Source organism: Gossypium hirsutum, chromosome D08 (assembly GCF_007990345.1).
Source record: "Gossypium hirsutum isolate 1008001.06 chromosome D08, Gossypium_hirsutum_v2.1, whole genome shotgun sequence".
Classification (NCBI taxonomy): Eukaryota; Viridiplantae; Streptophyta; class Magnoliopsida; order Malvales; family Malvaceae; genus Gossypium; species Gossypium hirsutum.
Window position 1 is genome coordinate 2,150,925 of NC_053444.1, and position 16,106 is coordinate 2,167,030.

At 33.5% G+C, this 16,106-nt stretch overlaps 2 protein-coding genes across 2 annotated transcripts; both read right to left on the minus strand.

Moving 5' to 3' along the window:
• Positions 1–212: 212 nt before the first annotated feature.
• On the minus strand, positions 213–4,991 carry LOC107920723 (mitochondrial outer membrane import complex protein METAXIN). The gene is made up of 6 exons (XM_016850556.2): positions 4,652–4,991; positions 2,806–3,140; positions 2,515–2,591; positions 2,331–2,391; positions 1,330–1,492; positions 213–571 (listed from the first exon to the last, which is right to left on the minus strand). The coding sequence occupies exons 1-6, from the start codon at positions 4,818–4,820 to the stop codon at positions 387–389; spliced, it is 990 nt and encodes a 329-aa protein (XP_016706045.1). The 5' UTR covers positions 4,821–4,991; the 3' UTR covers positions 213–386.
• Positions 4,992–7,284: 2,293 nt separating this feature from the next.
• Positions 7,285–14,942, minus strand: LOC107919858 (valine--tRNA ligase, mitochondrial 1). The gene is made up of 21 exons (XM_016849258.2): positions 14,794–14,942; positions 14,612–14,680; positions 14,443–14,505; positions 13,992–14,161; positions 13,825–13,897; positions 13,667–13,732; positions 13,509–13,592; positions 13,295–13,372; positions 13,090–13,173; positions 12,846–12,925; positions 12,624–12,681; positions 12,245–12,547; positions 11,976–12,146; positions 10,751–10,950; positions 10,036–10,438; positions 9,693–9,944; positions 9,069–9,569; positions 8,818–8,924; positions 8,584–8,683; positions 8,321–8,469; positions 7,285–7,655 (listed from the first exon to the last, which is right to left on the minus strand). The coding sequence occupies exons 1-21, from the start codon at positions 14,929–14,931 to the stop codon at positions 7,487–7,489; spliced, it is 3,318 nt and encodes a 1,105-aa protein (XP_016704747.2). The 5' UTR covers positions 14,932–14,942; the 3' UTR covers positions 7,285–7,486.
• Between the last annotated feature and the right edge of the window lie 1,164 nt (positions 14,943–16,106).

A 16,106-nucleotide genomic window follows, 5' to 3' on the forward strand; every position in this document is an offset into this window, starting at 1 on the left:
TTTTAAGTTCTTTTAAGATTTTCTATGTATTTAGGAGGTCATATCCCCTCTTATATCCTAATACGGGTGTCGAATACGGTTACTTCTATAATGAAGAAGTCTAACAAAAGTTTCAAATGACCCCTCTAATATAGGCTATTTATTCCCTTCATTAATTTATCTCAAAGCAAAATTTAAAAAAAAAAAATACAACACATGAAGTACAAAGGTTCAAACCAAAAAATGCTGCCTAAATATTGTATAAATCATATCTTTAAATGTATGTTCTTATTTTTTACCACAATGTTAATGCAAATACTAATAGCTCAACCTCAACAGACCACTAACATTGTAACTAATAATGGGAAAAATGTCAGTAATGAGTACCCGTAACTGAGAGATTTGTTTCAATTGAAAGAGATGCCTTCATCTTCGTCGTCGAGCTCCAGGTCGCCAGAATCATAACCGCCCATCACAGAGAGGAAAAGCAGAACCGCGAGTAGCTGTGCAGCTAGAAAATATTTCGCCCTCCTCTTAAAAGTTTTCTCCTCCTCTGTTTTCTCCCTTTTAGGCTTGCTCTTCGGCTTTGAACCTAGTTGGGGACAAAAGCGAACCATGCTTATTTCAATACTAAGGTTTACCAAGATAAATAGGGTTTCTGCTAATGAGCGCCCTAGCCCACTCTTTAAGGTTAGTTGACAACCATTTTCTACAAACGAAGAACTGGATCATTCCTTATATCACCAGCAGAACATTCAAAACATCAATAGCAGTCAATTAATCATGATTCTTTTCATTTTGAATGGTTATAAAGGGATAAGTTCTGTAACTGTAAATTGTAGACTAGAATATTGAGGTAAAAGTACCATGAAGGCCCTTGTACTAGGAGTCGGATTGCATTTTGCCCCTTCTACTACAAAAAAGGGCAATATAGTCTTTGTATGTTAGATCAAAAAGCAAACTGGTCCTTCTATTTATTTCTACTGTTAAAAACTGGTCTATGTATATCAGCATGACATACACGTGGCACACAACGTGTCATTGTTTGGTTATTCCATTAACCAGACCAGTTTTTAACGGTACAAATGAACGAAATTTTTAATAAAAATAACCAATTTGTTTTTTTGACCTAATGTGCAAGGACTAATTTGACCATTTTTTAAGTAGTAGAATCAAAATGCAGTCTAACTCCTAGTATAGGAGCTTCCGTGGTACTCTTACCGAAAAATGATTAACATATGAAGTTGATGAAGGCCAAGACCAGAAAGCAACCAAGCAAAGTAATATTAACAAATTAACAAAAGGAAAAACGAAAGAAAGAAAAAGATACTTTTGGGTGCAGTAACTTACTCCAATTTGAGGGACCTTTTCTCGGAGTTGACGATGAAGGGACTGAGCGAAATTGTGGACCAGAAGATGATGAACCAGACTCTATCAACTCTGTTTTAAGTTTTTCGGCATATCTGACAATATTGTCATGCTCCAAGAGTTTGCTTCGGAGCACTGACGTGTCCTGGTGGTGAAGAATTGCAAAGGAACATGTTTTAAAGAGGTTAAGGGGAAAAGTTCTGTACTATAGAAACTGTGTTATTCATACAAAGGATCTTCAATATCCTAATTTGAATTCTCCCATGATTTCAACTTATGTTTCTTTTCCTTTCAAGAGGAAATATCTTTAGCAGATACTAACTCAAAATCATGATTAAAATAAAAAAATAATTCCAAAAGTCAATCATCACTATGCCATTATAACAAGGACCTACAGAATGATCTAACTTAATATGCCATTATAACAAAAGCAGTCCTAAACTCATAATTTCTGTCTTCAGATCAAAGCAGCGACAGTCATTACAATATTAATATACACCATCAGGCATCAGGTACCATATAACTGTTGTTATAAGAACCTATCAAATTGTTCATAATTTCCACAAAATATATTAAATGACGCTTATATTCGACATAAATTATACATATTAAGAATATCTGTCATGCAAATGAAGGAATTTGTAGTACAAACACATCATTTATTAGCAAAAGCTATAAAGATTATTGCAGTAAATATAATCAGCATGAATGCTTCCATTACTACAACAGTATACAGCTACGTGAATTAGTGTTGCTCCCATCAACAGCCAGGTTTAGCCAGTATTCATCTTCCTTGTGACTCAAGTTTTTTTCAGATAATTGAATGTTTAGCAGATGCAAAAACTACTCCGAAGGAGAACACGAAAGACATTTAAATCCAAGTTTAAGAATTTATAATGATTTAAATCAACCATGTAATTACCAAAATAATCTTTCAGAGATAAAAAAATGAGTGAAATAGTATAGCCTCTGAGGTAACTCACAGGTAGTGCATGAAGGGTGACAAGAACATGTCCGAGAAAAGTTGCATCCAAGCTTGATGGCCTGCAAACATGTAATAATCCAGCTGCCTATATCATTAGGTTTGAGTAAAATACTATTTGAGAAACTAAAATTTCTACAGCCAACAGATTTTAATATCTATGCCAGGATACCAAAAGGAATTACCTATCATCAAAGAGGAAGTTCTGTTCTCCTAACTTAGTAGATAGAGCACCATAAGCAATTTTTGCTCTCCTGTAAATCTGCCCACAGATAGAATATAAAGAAGTGCAATTCTGAAAATCTAGTACCAACCCTCACCGCACATGATCATCAGTATATTAAAGCACATGGTACATTTTCTTGGTAGCGCGAATGCAAGCATTGCATGATTTAACGTGTACATGCAGGTAGAGTAACACAAGAGAGAAAGAGAGGGAAGAAAAAATATGGAAAAATTGAAGGGAAAAGTGGGACCTCATCTTCTCTGTGTTCGGCATTGTCTTTAGTAATTCCAAGACGTTGTTTAACACTATACACTTGCTTTAGGAAAAGAACTTTTCCTATTGGCCATGAAAGATCAGAATAATAAATCTTGTAGGCTGATCTTCCATCGGTACCCACCCATAGTTCGTACGTCAATGCATCAGCTAACCAAGAGTTAATCATAGCTTGTATCGATACCCAATCCGGGGCAGATTGGAATTCAGAGTCCAGATCAACGATACCATCTTTCTTTAAACACTCAACAACCCCACTATTCTCGTTGTTGTAGGCAACATAAGTACCAGATTCAACATAAGGAATTTGATCTGACAGAAATTTATTAAAAAAAAGCATTAACATGGATATGTCTATTTACCCAAGTACACGCTTGCATGTGACAAACACAATTTACATACAGATACTCGTGATAGAGACATATGACAGTAAAATATTATAGCTATAAGCAGGTCATCAGATAGTGACCACTAGTGCTATCAGAAAAATAAGGGGCTTCAACCAATCTTTTAAACAGTGAAAACACCACCAACAAAACCTTTAACAATGATGTGAGGTTGACTGACATATTCCAATACTATGCCCCCATACTTAACATTACATAAAAGTAAGATCATTGTCTGGTTCACAAAAACACAAAAATAGAGGTGAACATCAATTTCAAGCTTTACATATGTCCCAAAAGAGCATGCTATAAGAACATGCCAAGAAGATTGTTTAAGAGAGTTTTTATCTAGAAAAAAAAAAGGCTGTGCTCCCAATTGAAAATTTACCGTAGTAGTGAAGCAACGCACCCAATTTATCCTCCCAAAACCTCAATCTAGATTTACAAAAGCAACCCTCAAGCAACACCCTTGAAATTTTTAATGTTTTAAGTGGTTATTACTTATTACAGTTTATAGCAGTTAAGTTCTTAACTGATATTTGGCTCAATGGTAGCTCAAAACTCTAATTTTAAATAGCAGCCATAAAGTGATGTTAGAGCTCCTATTTTGCTTTTTAACTCTCTCTAAGGCCAATATTCACAGCAATTGGAGTGTGAATGGCTAGCAGTCCTACTGGTTAAAGTGACGCCCTTAAATTAATACATACACACATACATATATCCAATTTACAATTTGAAGAACTATTTCACTTTTATAAATAAAAGATTGTAGAGTGTCATAAACTACCTTGTATAACCAACAATGCCATGAGATTCAAACAACCCTATATATATACACACATATCCTATACATACATCTATATATATTAAAGAAAACTAAAACTAAAGGTAGGCAAAGTTGATCCACCCCAGCATTTATTTTAGCTGAGCAATTAAAGAAAGACATTATAACAAAAGAAACCCAATTGAATTACATACATATATATCCAATTTACAACTTGAATGACTATTCTGCTTTTATTAAATAATAATAATAATAGTGTGTCATAAACCAAATTGTATAAAGCCAATAAAGCTAAGAGAACCAAACTACCCAATATATGCGTATGTATGAAAATTAAAGATAAGCAATGTTAATGCACCCCCAGCATTTATTTTAGCTCAACGTCCATCCAATTTGTATTTAATTGACAATTAAAGAAAAGAGAGTTAAAATTAAAGAAACCCAATTGAATCACATACATACATAAACCAAATTGTATAACCAACAAAGCTAAGAACATCTGTGTGTGTGAAAACTAAAGATAGGCAATGTTGCTGCAGCCCCAGAATTTATTTTAGCTCAGCATCCATCCAATTTGAATTTAATTGACAATTAAATAGAAAGTTAAAATTAAAAGAAACCCAACTGAAATGTAGGAAAAAGAAAGAAAAAACCTGAATCAGGGAAGATTGAATTGAAAGACAAACGAAAGGGAAAGTGGGCAAGCTTGAGATAAATGAAAAGCGGCAAACAAATAGGGCACGCAGTTGGGAGACCGAAGTAAGGCTTCCTTGCGACCACTGTGAACTCTTCGGCTTCCCTTTCACCCACCACTTGCTCCATTTTCTTTTTCTTTTTCACTTAGCAGCTATGGCTGTTTGTAATTTGCTCCGATGAGTAAAAATACCAGAGCAAGCTGAAAAGAGTTTCGAGAGTAGGGGTTTAACGAAGCGTTTTTAAGATGGTAGGGTTTTTCAACATATTTATTTGTTTATTTATTTTTGGGTTTAAGTTACACTAGATTTGCTCATTAGTTGGTATCTATTTAAAATACAAATTTATATAAAATTTGAGAGAATTTAGTAAAAATGTTAATATTATAATAAATAATTTTGAGAGGATTTGTTCATAAATCAAGTTATCGACCTCGAGCTCAGCTTGATCATCTTGCATGTGTATAATTTATTATATTATATAATTTATAACATACAAAAATTAAATCTATAATAATATATAATGCTATAACATAAATATTAAAAAAAGTTAAGATAATTATATATATAAATTTATTAAATGTTTAAAGAAAACAAAAAAATATATATAGGTAAATTTAAAATATTAAGTTAGTCATGTATAAATATGGGTGATATTAGACAAAATTTTATGTCTATATTTCAGGTTAAATCGAACTTGAGGTAAGCATAAAATATATTAATATTATGACAACACTCAGCTTGAATCTAACCTAGTCCAACTCATGAACACCTCTAATCACAGCCCTCAAATAATACATATAGACCTTTCGCGCAGACCCCTTTGTGAGAACCCTTATACTCGCAACTTTTTGACAAGTCTTAACTACCACATTTTATATAAGATTATTAGAAACACATCATAACACCACTCTACTTAAGCCTATAATATCAGGTTACTTGCCTCTAACTCATTAAAAACAACTCAATCCATAATATCTCGAAATAGGAGACAACGAAGTCCAAAGAAAAACCGAAGCAACCAACATTCCTTCTTCTCCTAACTTACCCATGCCTCATTTGCTCCCTTTTTCCTACTAATCCATCTTATTTCATTGCCATCCCAAAATTTAGTTCAAAATTTAAAAAACAAAAAAGAAATTGTAGTCTAATCTTGAATAATTTATTAAATAAACCTTAAATGAATAAACGAAATCATCAGTGAATTATATAATAACAATGACTTGATCGAGTTCTCGAATTCGATTAATTTAACAAATCTTATCCACAATCGATTATTTATATGCCCATTTACGATAATATTTTCAATTATTATAATATTCCAATAAGTTGATTGCTAAGTGATTATCATGCTTAACACTGGTTTGCAAGATTTGCGAATAGGTAGAAATTATTATCGACTGATTTTAGTTTCAAGTTGCATTATATCAAGCTACTGCCATTATATTAACAATATAAATGTACTCACGGTGCACATAAAAATATAAATCCACCCAATCATTTTATATAATTTTAACGTATATTAGATTTACAAATAGTTATTTTTTAATTTATTTAAAATTTAATGTTCAACAAAATATCATTTAAAAAATTACATAAAAAAGCCCCTTTAGTATATGTCTTTAGAGTTTTAGCACAGTTAAATAAATCTATACGGTACTCGTACATATAAACGAGAATTATTACTCACCGAGATTAAGAAGTCATTAATTGATATTTTAAAAATAAATAGAACGAGTAATTAAACTTGTATTGAATATGAAAAAGAGATTTTTACTCAAGTCCATTATTTTTTTTCATTCATTAATATACAATATATTGATCATCACCATTCAATTCTGTAAAAGCCATCCATCGGATATGAATGTCAAAGTCAACTTGCGAATGATAGTTAAACATATATAGGATAATAATGGCTAAAATGGTAATGGAAGGAAGCCAAACCCAAATCAGACATTACAACTTTTGAACTATGCTTGTGGAGTTTTTAAACTCAATGAATAATATACCAAATATATTCCCATAAATACATATGGGTTAATTCCACTAAATGTTCGCAAATTATTGTCCTGATTTTAAATTAGTACTCAAAACTTCAAACCTTCTAATTGATTTATCAAAGTATCAATATTATATTAATCAAGCCCTTCCATCAGCTTAGTCATTAGTTTAAGCATTACATGTCCGGTTAAATTTAACATGGAGCATATTTATATCACATGAATCAAATAATAAACACAAGTGTAGTTTCAATTCAACATGTTCAAAAGAAAATAACTCTTAAATTTTATCAAACTGTCCATGCCATAAGTACACAAGTACTTAGACTTCAGAGTTCGATTCACGTGACTCTTAAATTTTATCAAACTGTCCATGCCATAACTACACAAGTACTTAAGACTAGAGTTTGATTCACGTGCTTCAAGTTCAAACTGACATTTAACACTTAAATTGACGGCTAAGCTGATAAAAGGACCTAATTGATACAATACTAATACTACTAAGACTCAATTAGAATGTATTGAAATTTAGGAACCAAATTAAAATCAAAGATATAGTTTAGGGACGTTTTGTGAAATTAACTGTGTATCGGATAAGCAAAGTGGGAAATTTTCATACGATTAACTAGCTGGGTAAACTCTTGTATGACAAACATGGCAAGCATCAAATGTTAAAAATAAACAAAAGTATTGGTGAGGTTTAGACAGTAACAAAACAATCATAAAAAAGAAGAGATAGTGTAATGCCATTCAAATTATCATTCGAATCGAGAAACTCAAAAGGGAGGGGTTAACCTTACTTTTGATGCTGCGATTCAGATTCTAAACGATCGCTTTCTTTCTTGAAAAACTCAAATTCTTGGAGAAGTTTTGCCAGCTTTGTTGCATTCTCTTCTTGAATGTGAGATGGAACTTTTTCTTGATATCCTGATGCACTGATGATCTTCTTCAGCTTCTCCTGCTGCCTGTTAAAACAAACAATTTTGATCCTGTGAGTTATGGCAAATCTCTTGCTATATTGAGAAGATTGACCAAAATATTCGTGCCCTATCTTACTCAGACTTAAATGTAAGTGTCAGATATGAGCATGAGCCTGACACCGATATATTAAATTTTCTTTAAGTTTCTTTCCATATATTTTGACCTGAACCCAGAAACCCGACTTGATCAAACTGAATGCAAACTTGACCCAATCCATTTTGACCATAAAAAGTCAATAATGAAGTCCGAACCTGGAAACAGATCCAATTTCCAAACTGATTCAAACCTGAAGGACCTGACTCGAAAAACCCGAACCCAAAACATCCTAAATGAAGCACAAGAAATTGACCCAAACCTGAAATGAGCTGATCCCGAAATTGATCTAAACCCCAAATTACCCAGATTCAAAATTGACTTGAACTGAAAAGATTAGAAAAGTCCTAAAGCCCTAATTGACTTGGTTTATGAATTGATCCAACTCCAAACCAATCCGACTCGCCCAATTGATAGGTCTATCTGATAAAGATATATATTTTGAAGTTTTTGGAAGGTCATATCTCCATAATCACATCCGATATGTATTAAATACAGATGCCAAACATTAGTACATCAAAATAAAATGAGAAGTCTAGAATAGAAAAAAACTTACTTCAGTATTTCATCCATTTTATTCTTAATCTTTTCGCGTTCTGCTTCTGCATTTAGGGTTCCATGAACCTTAAGATAAACTTTAAGGTTTTCATTAACATTTTCAAATGCACATCCAGCTGGAGCATCATCCACACCACTTAGTAGAACCTGGAGATTGGTAATTTGAAAACATTAAAAACCGCATTTGAACACTATAATCGAAGGATAATCCAAAATTCTGAATTGGAATTCGATGCATCAGTGTTTAATATGCTGCAATACCTTGAAAGACGATAACGTGGCAAGGGTTAAGATCTCTAATTCACAAGATCTTATTATTTTCGCCACTTCATCATTTTGACATAATGCAAAAGCAGGTAACCTAAAAAAGAAAAAATTAATGCAATACAATTAGACAAAGATTTGCTGTGAGTTATGTCAAGGCAATCACAAGCCAACTCCTTTGAAGATTTGAAACAACAAAAAGAATATATATATAGTGTTTCACTTATGAACCTTTCATTCTTCTGCTTAGCAAGCAGCTCGGCCCGAAGTGACCTAAGAGACCTTACAGTGGACTCTACAAGGTCCATTTCATATTCCACCCTTTCATTTGTCCAGCTCTGCAAAGGGAAAAAGAAGCCAGTGCACAAAGACCGAAATTAAAAGTCGAACTTGCACAAATTTTTTGTTCAGTTATCATATGATTTTTCAGTTTTCAGGATAATAAAACAAAAAAATTATTACCAAAAGAAGCAGGAACTTACCTCTATTGGTGACGGGTAATCGCACATCATTATAGATTCTTTCTTTGTGTGGCTCTTTACTCCTGGAAGGCGCTGCCACAGTTCTTCTGTAATGAATGGCATAAATGGATGAAGCAAACGCAGGCCTATTTCCAAACAAGCCCAAAGAGCATCTTGTGCAAATTTCCTTTCAGAGGAAAAAGCTGGATTATCACCAGCAAAATAAGGTTTGATTGCTTCGATGAAAATATCGCAGAACTGATACTGCCACCAAGAATACACACTGGTCGTAGCATCAGAAAATTCATATGAATTTAATGACAATACAGTCTTCGATATAGCCTTGTTTAACACTGAGAGTATCCAGCGACAACTAAAAGGCATTGTCTCGGGATTTATGGTTGATGGAGGAGTATAGTCATCCGGAAGTTTGCTCATGGCAAAACGAACAGCATTCCATAATTTGTTGCACCATTGACGATAGCCAACCACTCTTAGGATATCCAAATTGATTTTATCTGACTGAAATGAAAAAATAATTTAAAAACAAAAAGGCTGAGAAGTGCAAGGTCTCTCAGAGAAGAACAATAAGTTTAATGAGAGTAGAAACATAACATAATAGAATAAGCATGTAGAAGTACGAACCTGAGCGGTGTAGGAAACAAGAGCAAACCGGAGAGCATCAGCACCACATTCAGCAATACCGTTAGGAAAATCTTTCCGCTGCCCTTCTTTGGCAGTGGCCAGCTCATTAGGATCCAAGTTACCCCCTTCAAGCCTCTTGTGAAGACCTTCAAGTGATATCCCATTTATCACTTCAAGAGGATCAATTACATTTCCCAAAGACTTTGACATCTTACGCCCATGTGCATCTCGGATCATGGGATGTAAGTAAACCTGAAAAAATGAAAATCATCTAGGGTCAATAGAGAACTTGAAGCAGTCTCATAAGAGTGCTGTACACAATTAAGCACAAGATTGCACTCACCTTACTGAATGGTACATCACCTCCCAACTTAATTCCCAACATAACCATTCGAGCAACCCAGAAGAAGAGAATGTCATGGCCAGTTTCAAGAACCGATGTTGGATAAAATGCTTTTAAATCAACTGTATCATCTGGCCATCCCAACACGGTTAATGGAAAAAGACCAGAAGAAAACCAAGTGTCGAGTACATCAGGATCTTGAGACATCTCAAACTTCTTCCCAGAATATTTCTTCCTAGCTTCTGCTAGAGCCTGTTCCTCATTGGTGGCAACTATCCAGTGATCATTATAAGCACCAAGTTCCTTCAGTTCATCATCTTCCAAAGTAACATACCATGCAGGAATACGGTGACCCCACCAAAGCTGCCTTGAAATACACCAATCACGAATGTTCTCAAGCCACCTGCATCATTTGGAAACTATCACTCACGCTATGCAGCCATTAAACCAGGATGGTGTAAGATGAATATGACATAGAAATAAAGTCAGCCATGGAGCCATTCGATGGAAACCAACAAGAATTGTTAACCTAAAATTTCTAGAAGCAATAGTTTCCTACATTTTTTAGGCCTTTGATTAATCACATTGGAGCAAGCTAATTCAAATATGAGAATGTCACAACAACAAACATAAAAAAAAAAGTCATAATACTTGAGAAGATCATTATTCTAGAACATATTAGCAGCAAGTAGAAGAAAAAATATTAAATGAGTACCTTTTCCATTCCGCAGTGTACTGTTTCGGAATGAACTCAAGCTTCCTGTTTTGATCATCCATGGCTGCATCAAGAGCTTCCTTCGCGATGCTGCTGCAGCTAACATACCACTGGGGCTTTATCATTGGCTCAATGACATCATTGGTTCTTGAACAAAGGCCAAGGCGCATCTCATTGTTTTGAGCTCCTCGATACAATTTCTGAAGATGAAGAAATAAATTAATTAATATAGAAATTATTTCCGATCATGCATTGATGAAAATAGAAATTATTTAATGCCAAAAGCTATACAATATAAACGTGCAAAAGGCAAAAGATTGGTCAACAACCTAAGGACTTTTCATGCATTCAAATTGCTCACCAATTGTGCTATCCTGAGTCCTCATTTTCCAACACAGATACATTGGACATGATTAACTTGAGAAAACTACAATGCCTAGGTTGGAGACATACTTGTATCTAACTCTCATCCCCCATGTCCATGTAACATATATCATCTATCCCACAACAAAAAGAATGTACTTGACTTATAAAGCATAACTAAAGCCTGACTTTGCTTGGATTTCAGATTTATTTTCCTTCTTACAGATAAATACACACATATATAAACTTGTATATTTTTATTCTTGCAATAGTAAATCAAACCTTATATACAATCATCATTTATCAATGTCTTATTACCCTTCAAAGAATGAAAACGTAGCTCATAAAGCGATGTTTATAGTTGTTAAATGATAACTTTACACCTCAAATTACAACTCTTGAAATGGCAAAATGCCACCAAGTCTGAAGAAATACTGAAACCCCAAAGGTATAAAAGAACCATAAATCAGGAAGCAATCATAATTACCCTCCCTTCTAGTATCTTCTTTCTAGGAATTTTAGTTGCACTTATTTAGTTATTTATTTTTTGCAGATGCCACAAGTTAACCAAATATGTCCAGACTAGAGTTCAATAGTGAAATATCATTGCATGTGAATCCAGCATAGTGGGAAAAGACCTTGAAGTTTGGAGTAGAGCATTAGCATTTTAAACCAAATGGATGCAGGTTTAATTCTTTCTACATACATAGATGGGATGCAAGGGGTGACCACACCCATAATCAAGAAATTTAACTATCAAAGATTCAATACTACTGCAGCAGAGAAAATAACACAAGAATATTTGCATGATCTCAAACTGAAAGATAACTCTTCCCATATACATATCAATAAAATCAAATACCTTCTTCTGTAATGCATCAATCACAGCCTCACGAGCCTTAAACCGTGGCATTCCAACAAAATCTGCCCCACCATTGCTATTTATTTTCCCATCATCAGTGAAAATGTTAATAAATACAAGGTTATGGCGCTTGCCCACCTCAAAATCATTTGGATCATGAGCTGGAGTTATCTGTGCAACATTGAAGGCAATGCCAAGAAAAGTAAACAAAACAAGGAAAGATGCACAGTTAGCAACAGCATCTCAAAATCTATGATAAAACTCTTTACCTTTACTGCACCAGTTCCAAAAGTTGGATCAACTAGAATTGCATCACAGATTATAGGAAGTTTTCGTCCGTTGAAAGGGTGAATGGCAAATTTCCCGTGCAGATGACTGTACCTCTTGTCTTCCGGATGAATAGCTATAGCTGTGTCGCCAAGCATTGTTTCTACCCTAGTAGTGGCAACAACAATTTCACCCAATTCTCCCTCCAAAGGGTAAGCAAAGGAGGTCAACACTCCAAACTCCACTGGTTTTTCATAACTAGGTACCTTTAACAAAGTTCTTTCTTTGATGTCCGTATAATCTACCTAGAAACATGGAGCAACTTCAAGAGAAGTAGCAAAAGATGCAGAAGAAAAAAAATTTACCCAAAAATTGAATTACCTCTATATCAGAGATAGCAGTTCGCAAGATACAGTCCCAATTGACTAACCGTAAATCCCTGTAAAATGCATGGAGAAATGAAGAGGCAACATATTTGAAAAACAAAGGATTGTGCTTAAAGGATACCAATCATTCTAAATGCTATGAACTTCATTTTTACTGTCAGCAACACAAATTTCATCAAATCACAGAAGAACAGAAATCATTCAGCATAAAACATGCCTATAAATAAGACCCTCCTTATAAAGCCGATTGAAAGCCTCCATCACAGCCTTTGACCTCTTCTCATCCATTGTAAAGCACTGGAAAAAATAAATAAATAATATAATAAAAAAGAAAAACCAGCAAGAAACATGAGAAGCTATTAATAAAACAGCTAAAGAAAAATTTAACCATATAGCCATGGCCCATCAGCCAATATGAAAAGAAAAAGTTATACTATTAAAGGTTGCCATTCATATTTTACCTCACGGGACCAATCAAGGGAGGCACCCAAACGTCGTAATTGTCCCAGAATGGTACCACCATACTCATCCTTCCACTTCCAAACCTAATAATTGCAGTATCAATAAAAGGCCATAAAGATGTTATATTTGCAGAGCAAATCAATAGCTCCATCTTAATTTCAGAGTTAAAACTCAGAGAAACTCAATTTCAGAGTTAAAACTCACTTCATTTACAAAATTTTCGCGACCAACATCATGCCTGGTTAAGCCTCTTTCACGCTTTAGCTTTTTCTCTACAACCACCTGAAAAATTCAGATATTAGAGCAACTTCAAGTCATACTTGTCTATATCAAACAAAAAGCAAAATGGAGTAACTTAAATATAACAAAATGAAACTTAAGCTTTAACTGATCCAAAAAAATACCGAAGGAACACAACCTGTGTAGCTATCCCAGCATGATCCATGCCAGGTACCCACAATGCATTGTATCCAGACATTCTTCTCCAACGAATGATCGTGTCCTGCATGAAATAAATGAAATACAATGAAAAAATTGCCAATAAATATTAGCAGCAGTAGCATTACACTATGCAACCTCTATGGCACAAGTCAGTGCATGGCCAATGTGCAGAGCCCCAGTCACATTTGGTGGAGGAAGAACCTGCAAAATCAGTCAGGTTATTAAAGAATCATCACTTTAGTTTGAAAAAGGGTAAATAAAGAGAATTGGGTGAATTCCAGTTTGATTCATACAATCACAAACGGTGGTTTTGAGCTGCTTGCATCAGCCTGAAAAAACCCAGATTTCTCCCACCAAGCATACCATCTAAACATACAGAGACAAAGAATGCAATAGTTGAAACAAAAATTAACTTTAAAACATATCTAATCTACCAATTGTGAACTTTTTCAACACTTACGATTTCTCCACAGAAGCTGGACTATATTGCTTGGCCATCTGATTAGATAGTCTTTTCTTCTCGCCTGAAGGAGTCTCTGGATCCACAAAATCCTCTGGATTCTCATCATCTGCTTCTCGCTTGGCACTCTTCTTTGCACTCTTTTTTGGAGCATTCGATCCTTGTTGTGCCTTTGTAGAATCACAAGAAAAAAAAAACACTCATTGATTTCAACATTGCTAAAATCAAAACAAAACTAGCTACATCTAGCAAACCATGTAATCCATGGGTCATATCTCATGCTTCTCATGCAAACCGAATAACATAAACACAAATTAACTTGTTATGTTAATCATGTTTAAAACAAGTTAATCAGTGCCCTATTTTCGAATCGTATCCAAAGTTGTGAGGCCTAAAACTAATTACACGCACAGTTTTACAAGTTCTTAAGCAGATTTTGACTTGCAGTTACCTTAAGTTTGGCTAACTCAGCTTTTTCTAAGGCCTTCTGTTTCTTCAGTTCCTTCTCCTTCGCCTATCACCAAAAGAAAAAAAAAACCATAGGTAAAGATAAATAACAATAAACGAATCCAGATTTGGAAGTAATTAAACTAAAATGAAAAAAATAATAACAAATGAACCTTTTCTTCTTTCTTTTTCTTTCGTTCGAGCTCTTCTTCAGTCAAAGGCTTCCTATCCGGTTGCTGAGACTGCAAATTTAATCCAAAAAAATTACAAGAAATGAAAAAAAATCAATGAAATGAGAGAATTAGTGATAGATAAAAAGTAATGACGAAAAACGAAGTAAAGGAAGTACACTAACCATGGCTGCTGAGCTTTGATGCGAAAGAGGAAACAGAGCGGCGTCCAATAGAAAGGGTGTGGGCTTCGAGGGCCTGCGTGCGTTAGTCAGGGTTTTTGTTACGTGCTTAAGACCGATAATAAGTGAAAGAGAAACCATAAAACAAGCCGAATAAGTTTAGCGTTTTATTTCGTTTTTATTTATGGAATTTTCCGGGGTAAACCACACTGTAGTCACCTATTGGTAAATTTATTTATTTTATCACTTAACTATAAAAAATTACAAAATAATCATTTAAATATTTAATTTTATCTTTTTTAGTCATCAAAGGTTAAATGGTTAACATAAAAATGACAAGAAAGCTTTTAAATTTTGCATAATAGCAAATTTAACCCTTTATACATTATGTTAATTTAATTTTAATTCTAAAAAATTAACTCTCAATCTTTACATATTATATAAATTGGTCTTTTTTACAGTTTTACTTTCTTTCCAAAAAACAAACTTTTTAATTAAATTTAATTAAAAATATACAAAAAAATGAAACACAAAAAAATCCAAGTTAATAATTTTACTCTTATCTTTTTCTTTTAAAATTAACGGTCATTGTCAGAAATAAAAGCAATATTGCAAAAAAAATAAAAATCAAATTATATAATGTGTAAATATTGAGAGTTAATTTTTTTTAGAATTAAGACTGAATTGATATAATGTATAAATGTTGAGGATTAAATTTACTATTATATCTATTTTAGAAGTTGTGAATTTATATTTCATATTTAATGCACTAACAGCTTGTAAATTCATACGAAATGATGTGTTCTTATATGTTTTAGTACGAGTGTATAGTATTGATGGTATAATAATTTATTTGGCATTCAAATTTTAAAAAAATATCATTTTAGTCCTTTGTTTAAATTTTCACTTCCTTTAGCCCTTAAACTTGTGATATTTATCAAATCACCCTAAAATGGATTGTCACGTAGATGCTATATCAGTAATTAATTAAATTTTAAAAATTTAAAAATTTAAAAAAACCAAATTAAATTATTTAAAAAAAATTATAAAAATATTTTTTACTTTTAAAAATTAATTAATTGCTATCGTGGCATCACAATACCTAGAACTATTCATAGTCCCTCCTCGATTCAAAAATAGGAGTATAATGCGCTTCAGCGCATTCGAATACATGCCATCATGCATTGACAATAATACCCATGCTAATCGAGCTAAGACTTAATCAACCATTATAACAATTTTTAATTATTATGCCATCTTTCCGTTACCTAGTCAACAAGACTGATGATAAAAAATAAATACAATTAATTAAATGA

What these genes read in the sequence shown, in the direction of transcription:
- LOC107920723 (XM_016850556.2), bottom strand. Translation starts at nt 4,820, where the DNA reads ATGGAGCAAGTGGTGGGTGAAAGGGAAGCCGAAGAGTTCACAGTGGTC. An exon ending in TCACCCTTCATGCACTACCT is followed by an intron (nt 1,493 to 2,330) that starts GTGAGTTACCTC and finishes CTTCACCACCAG; the next exon opens with GACACGTCAGTGCTCCGAAG. An exon ending in AAAAGGTCCCTCAAATTGGA is followed by an intron (nt 572 to 1,329) that starts GTAAGTTACTGC and finishes GTCCCCAACTAG; the next exon opens with GTTCAAAGCCGAAGAGCAAG.
- LOC107919858 (XM_016849258.2), bottom strand. Translation starts at nt 14,931, where the DNA reads ATGGTTTCTCTTTCACTTATTATCGGTCTTAAGCACGTAACAAAAACC. An exon ending in CCAGCTTCTGTGGAGAAATC is followed by an intron (nt 13,898 to 13,991) that starts GTAAGTGTTGAA and finishes CTGTATGTTTAG; the next exon opens with ATGGTATGCTTGGTGGGAGA. An exon ending in CCCTTGATTGGTCCCGTGAG is followed by an intron (nt 12,926 to 13,089) that starts GTAAAATATGAA and finishes TATTTTTTCCAG; the next exon opens with TGCTTTACAATGGATGAGAA.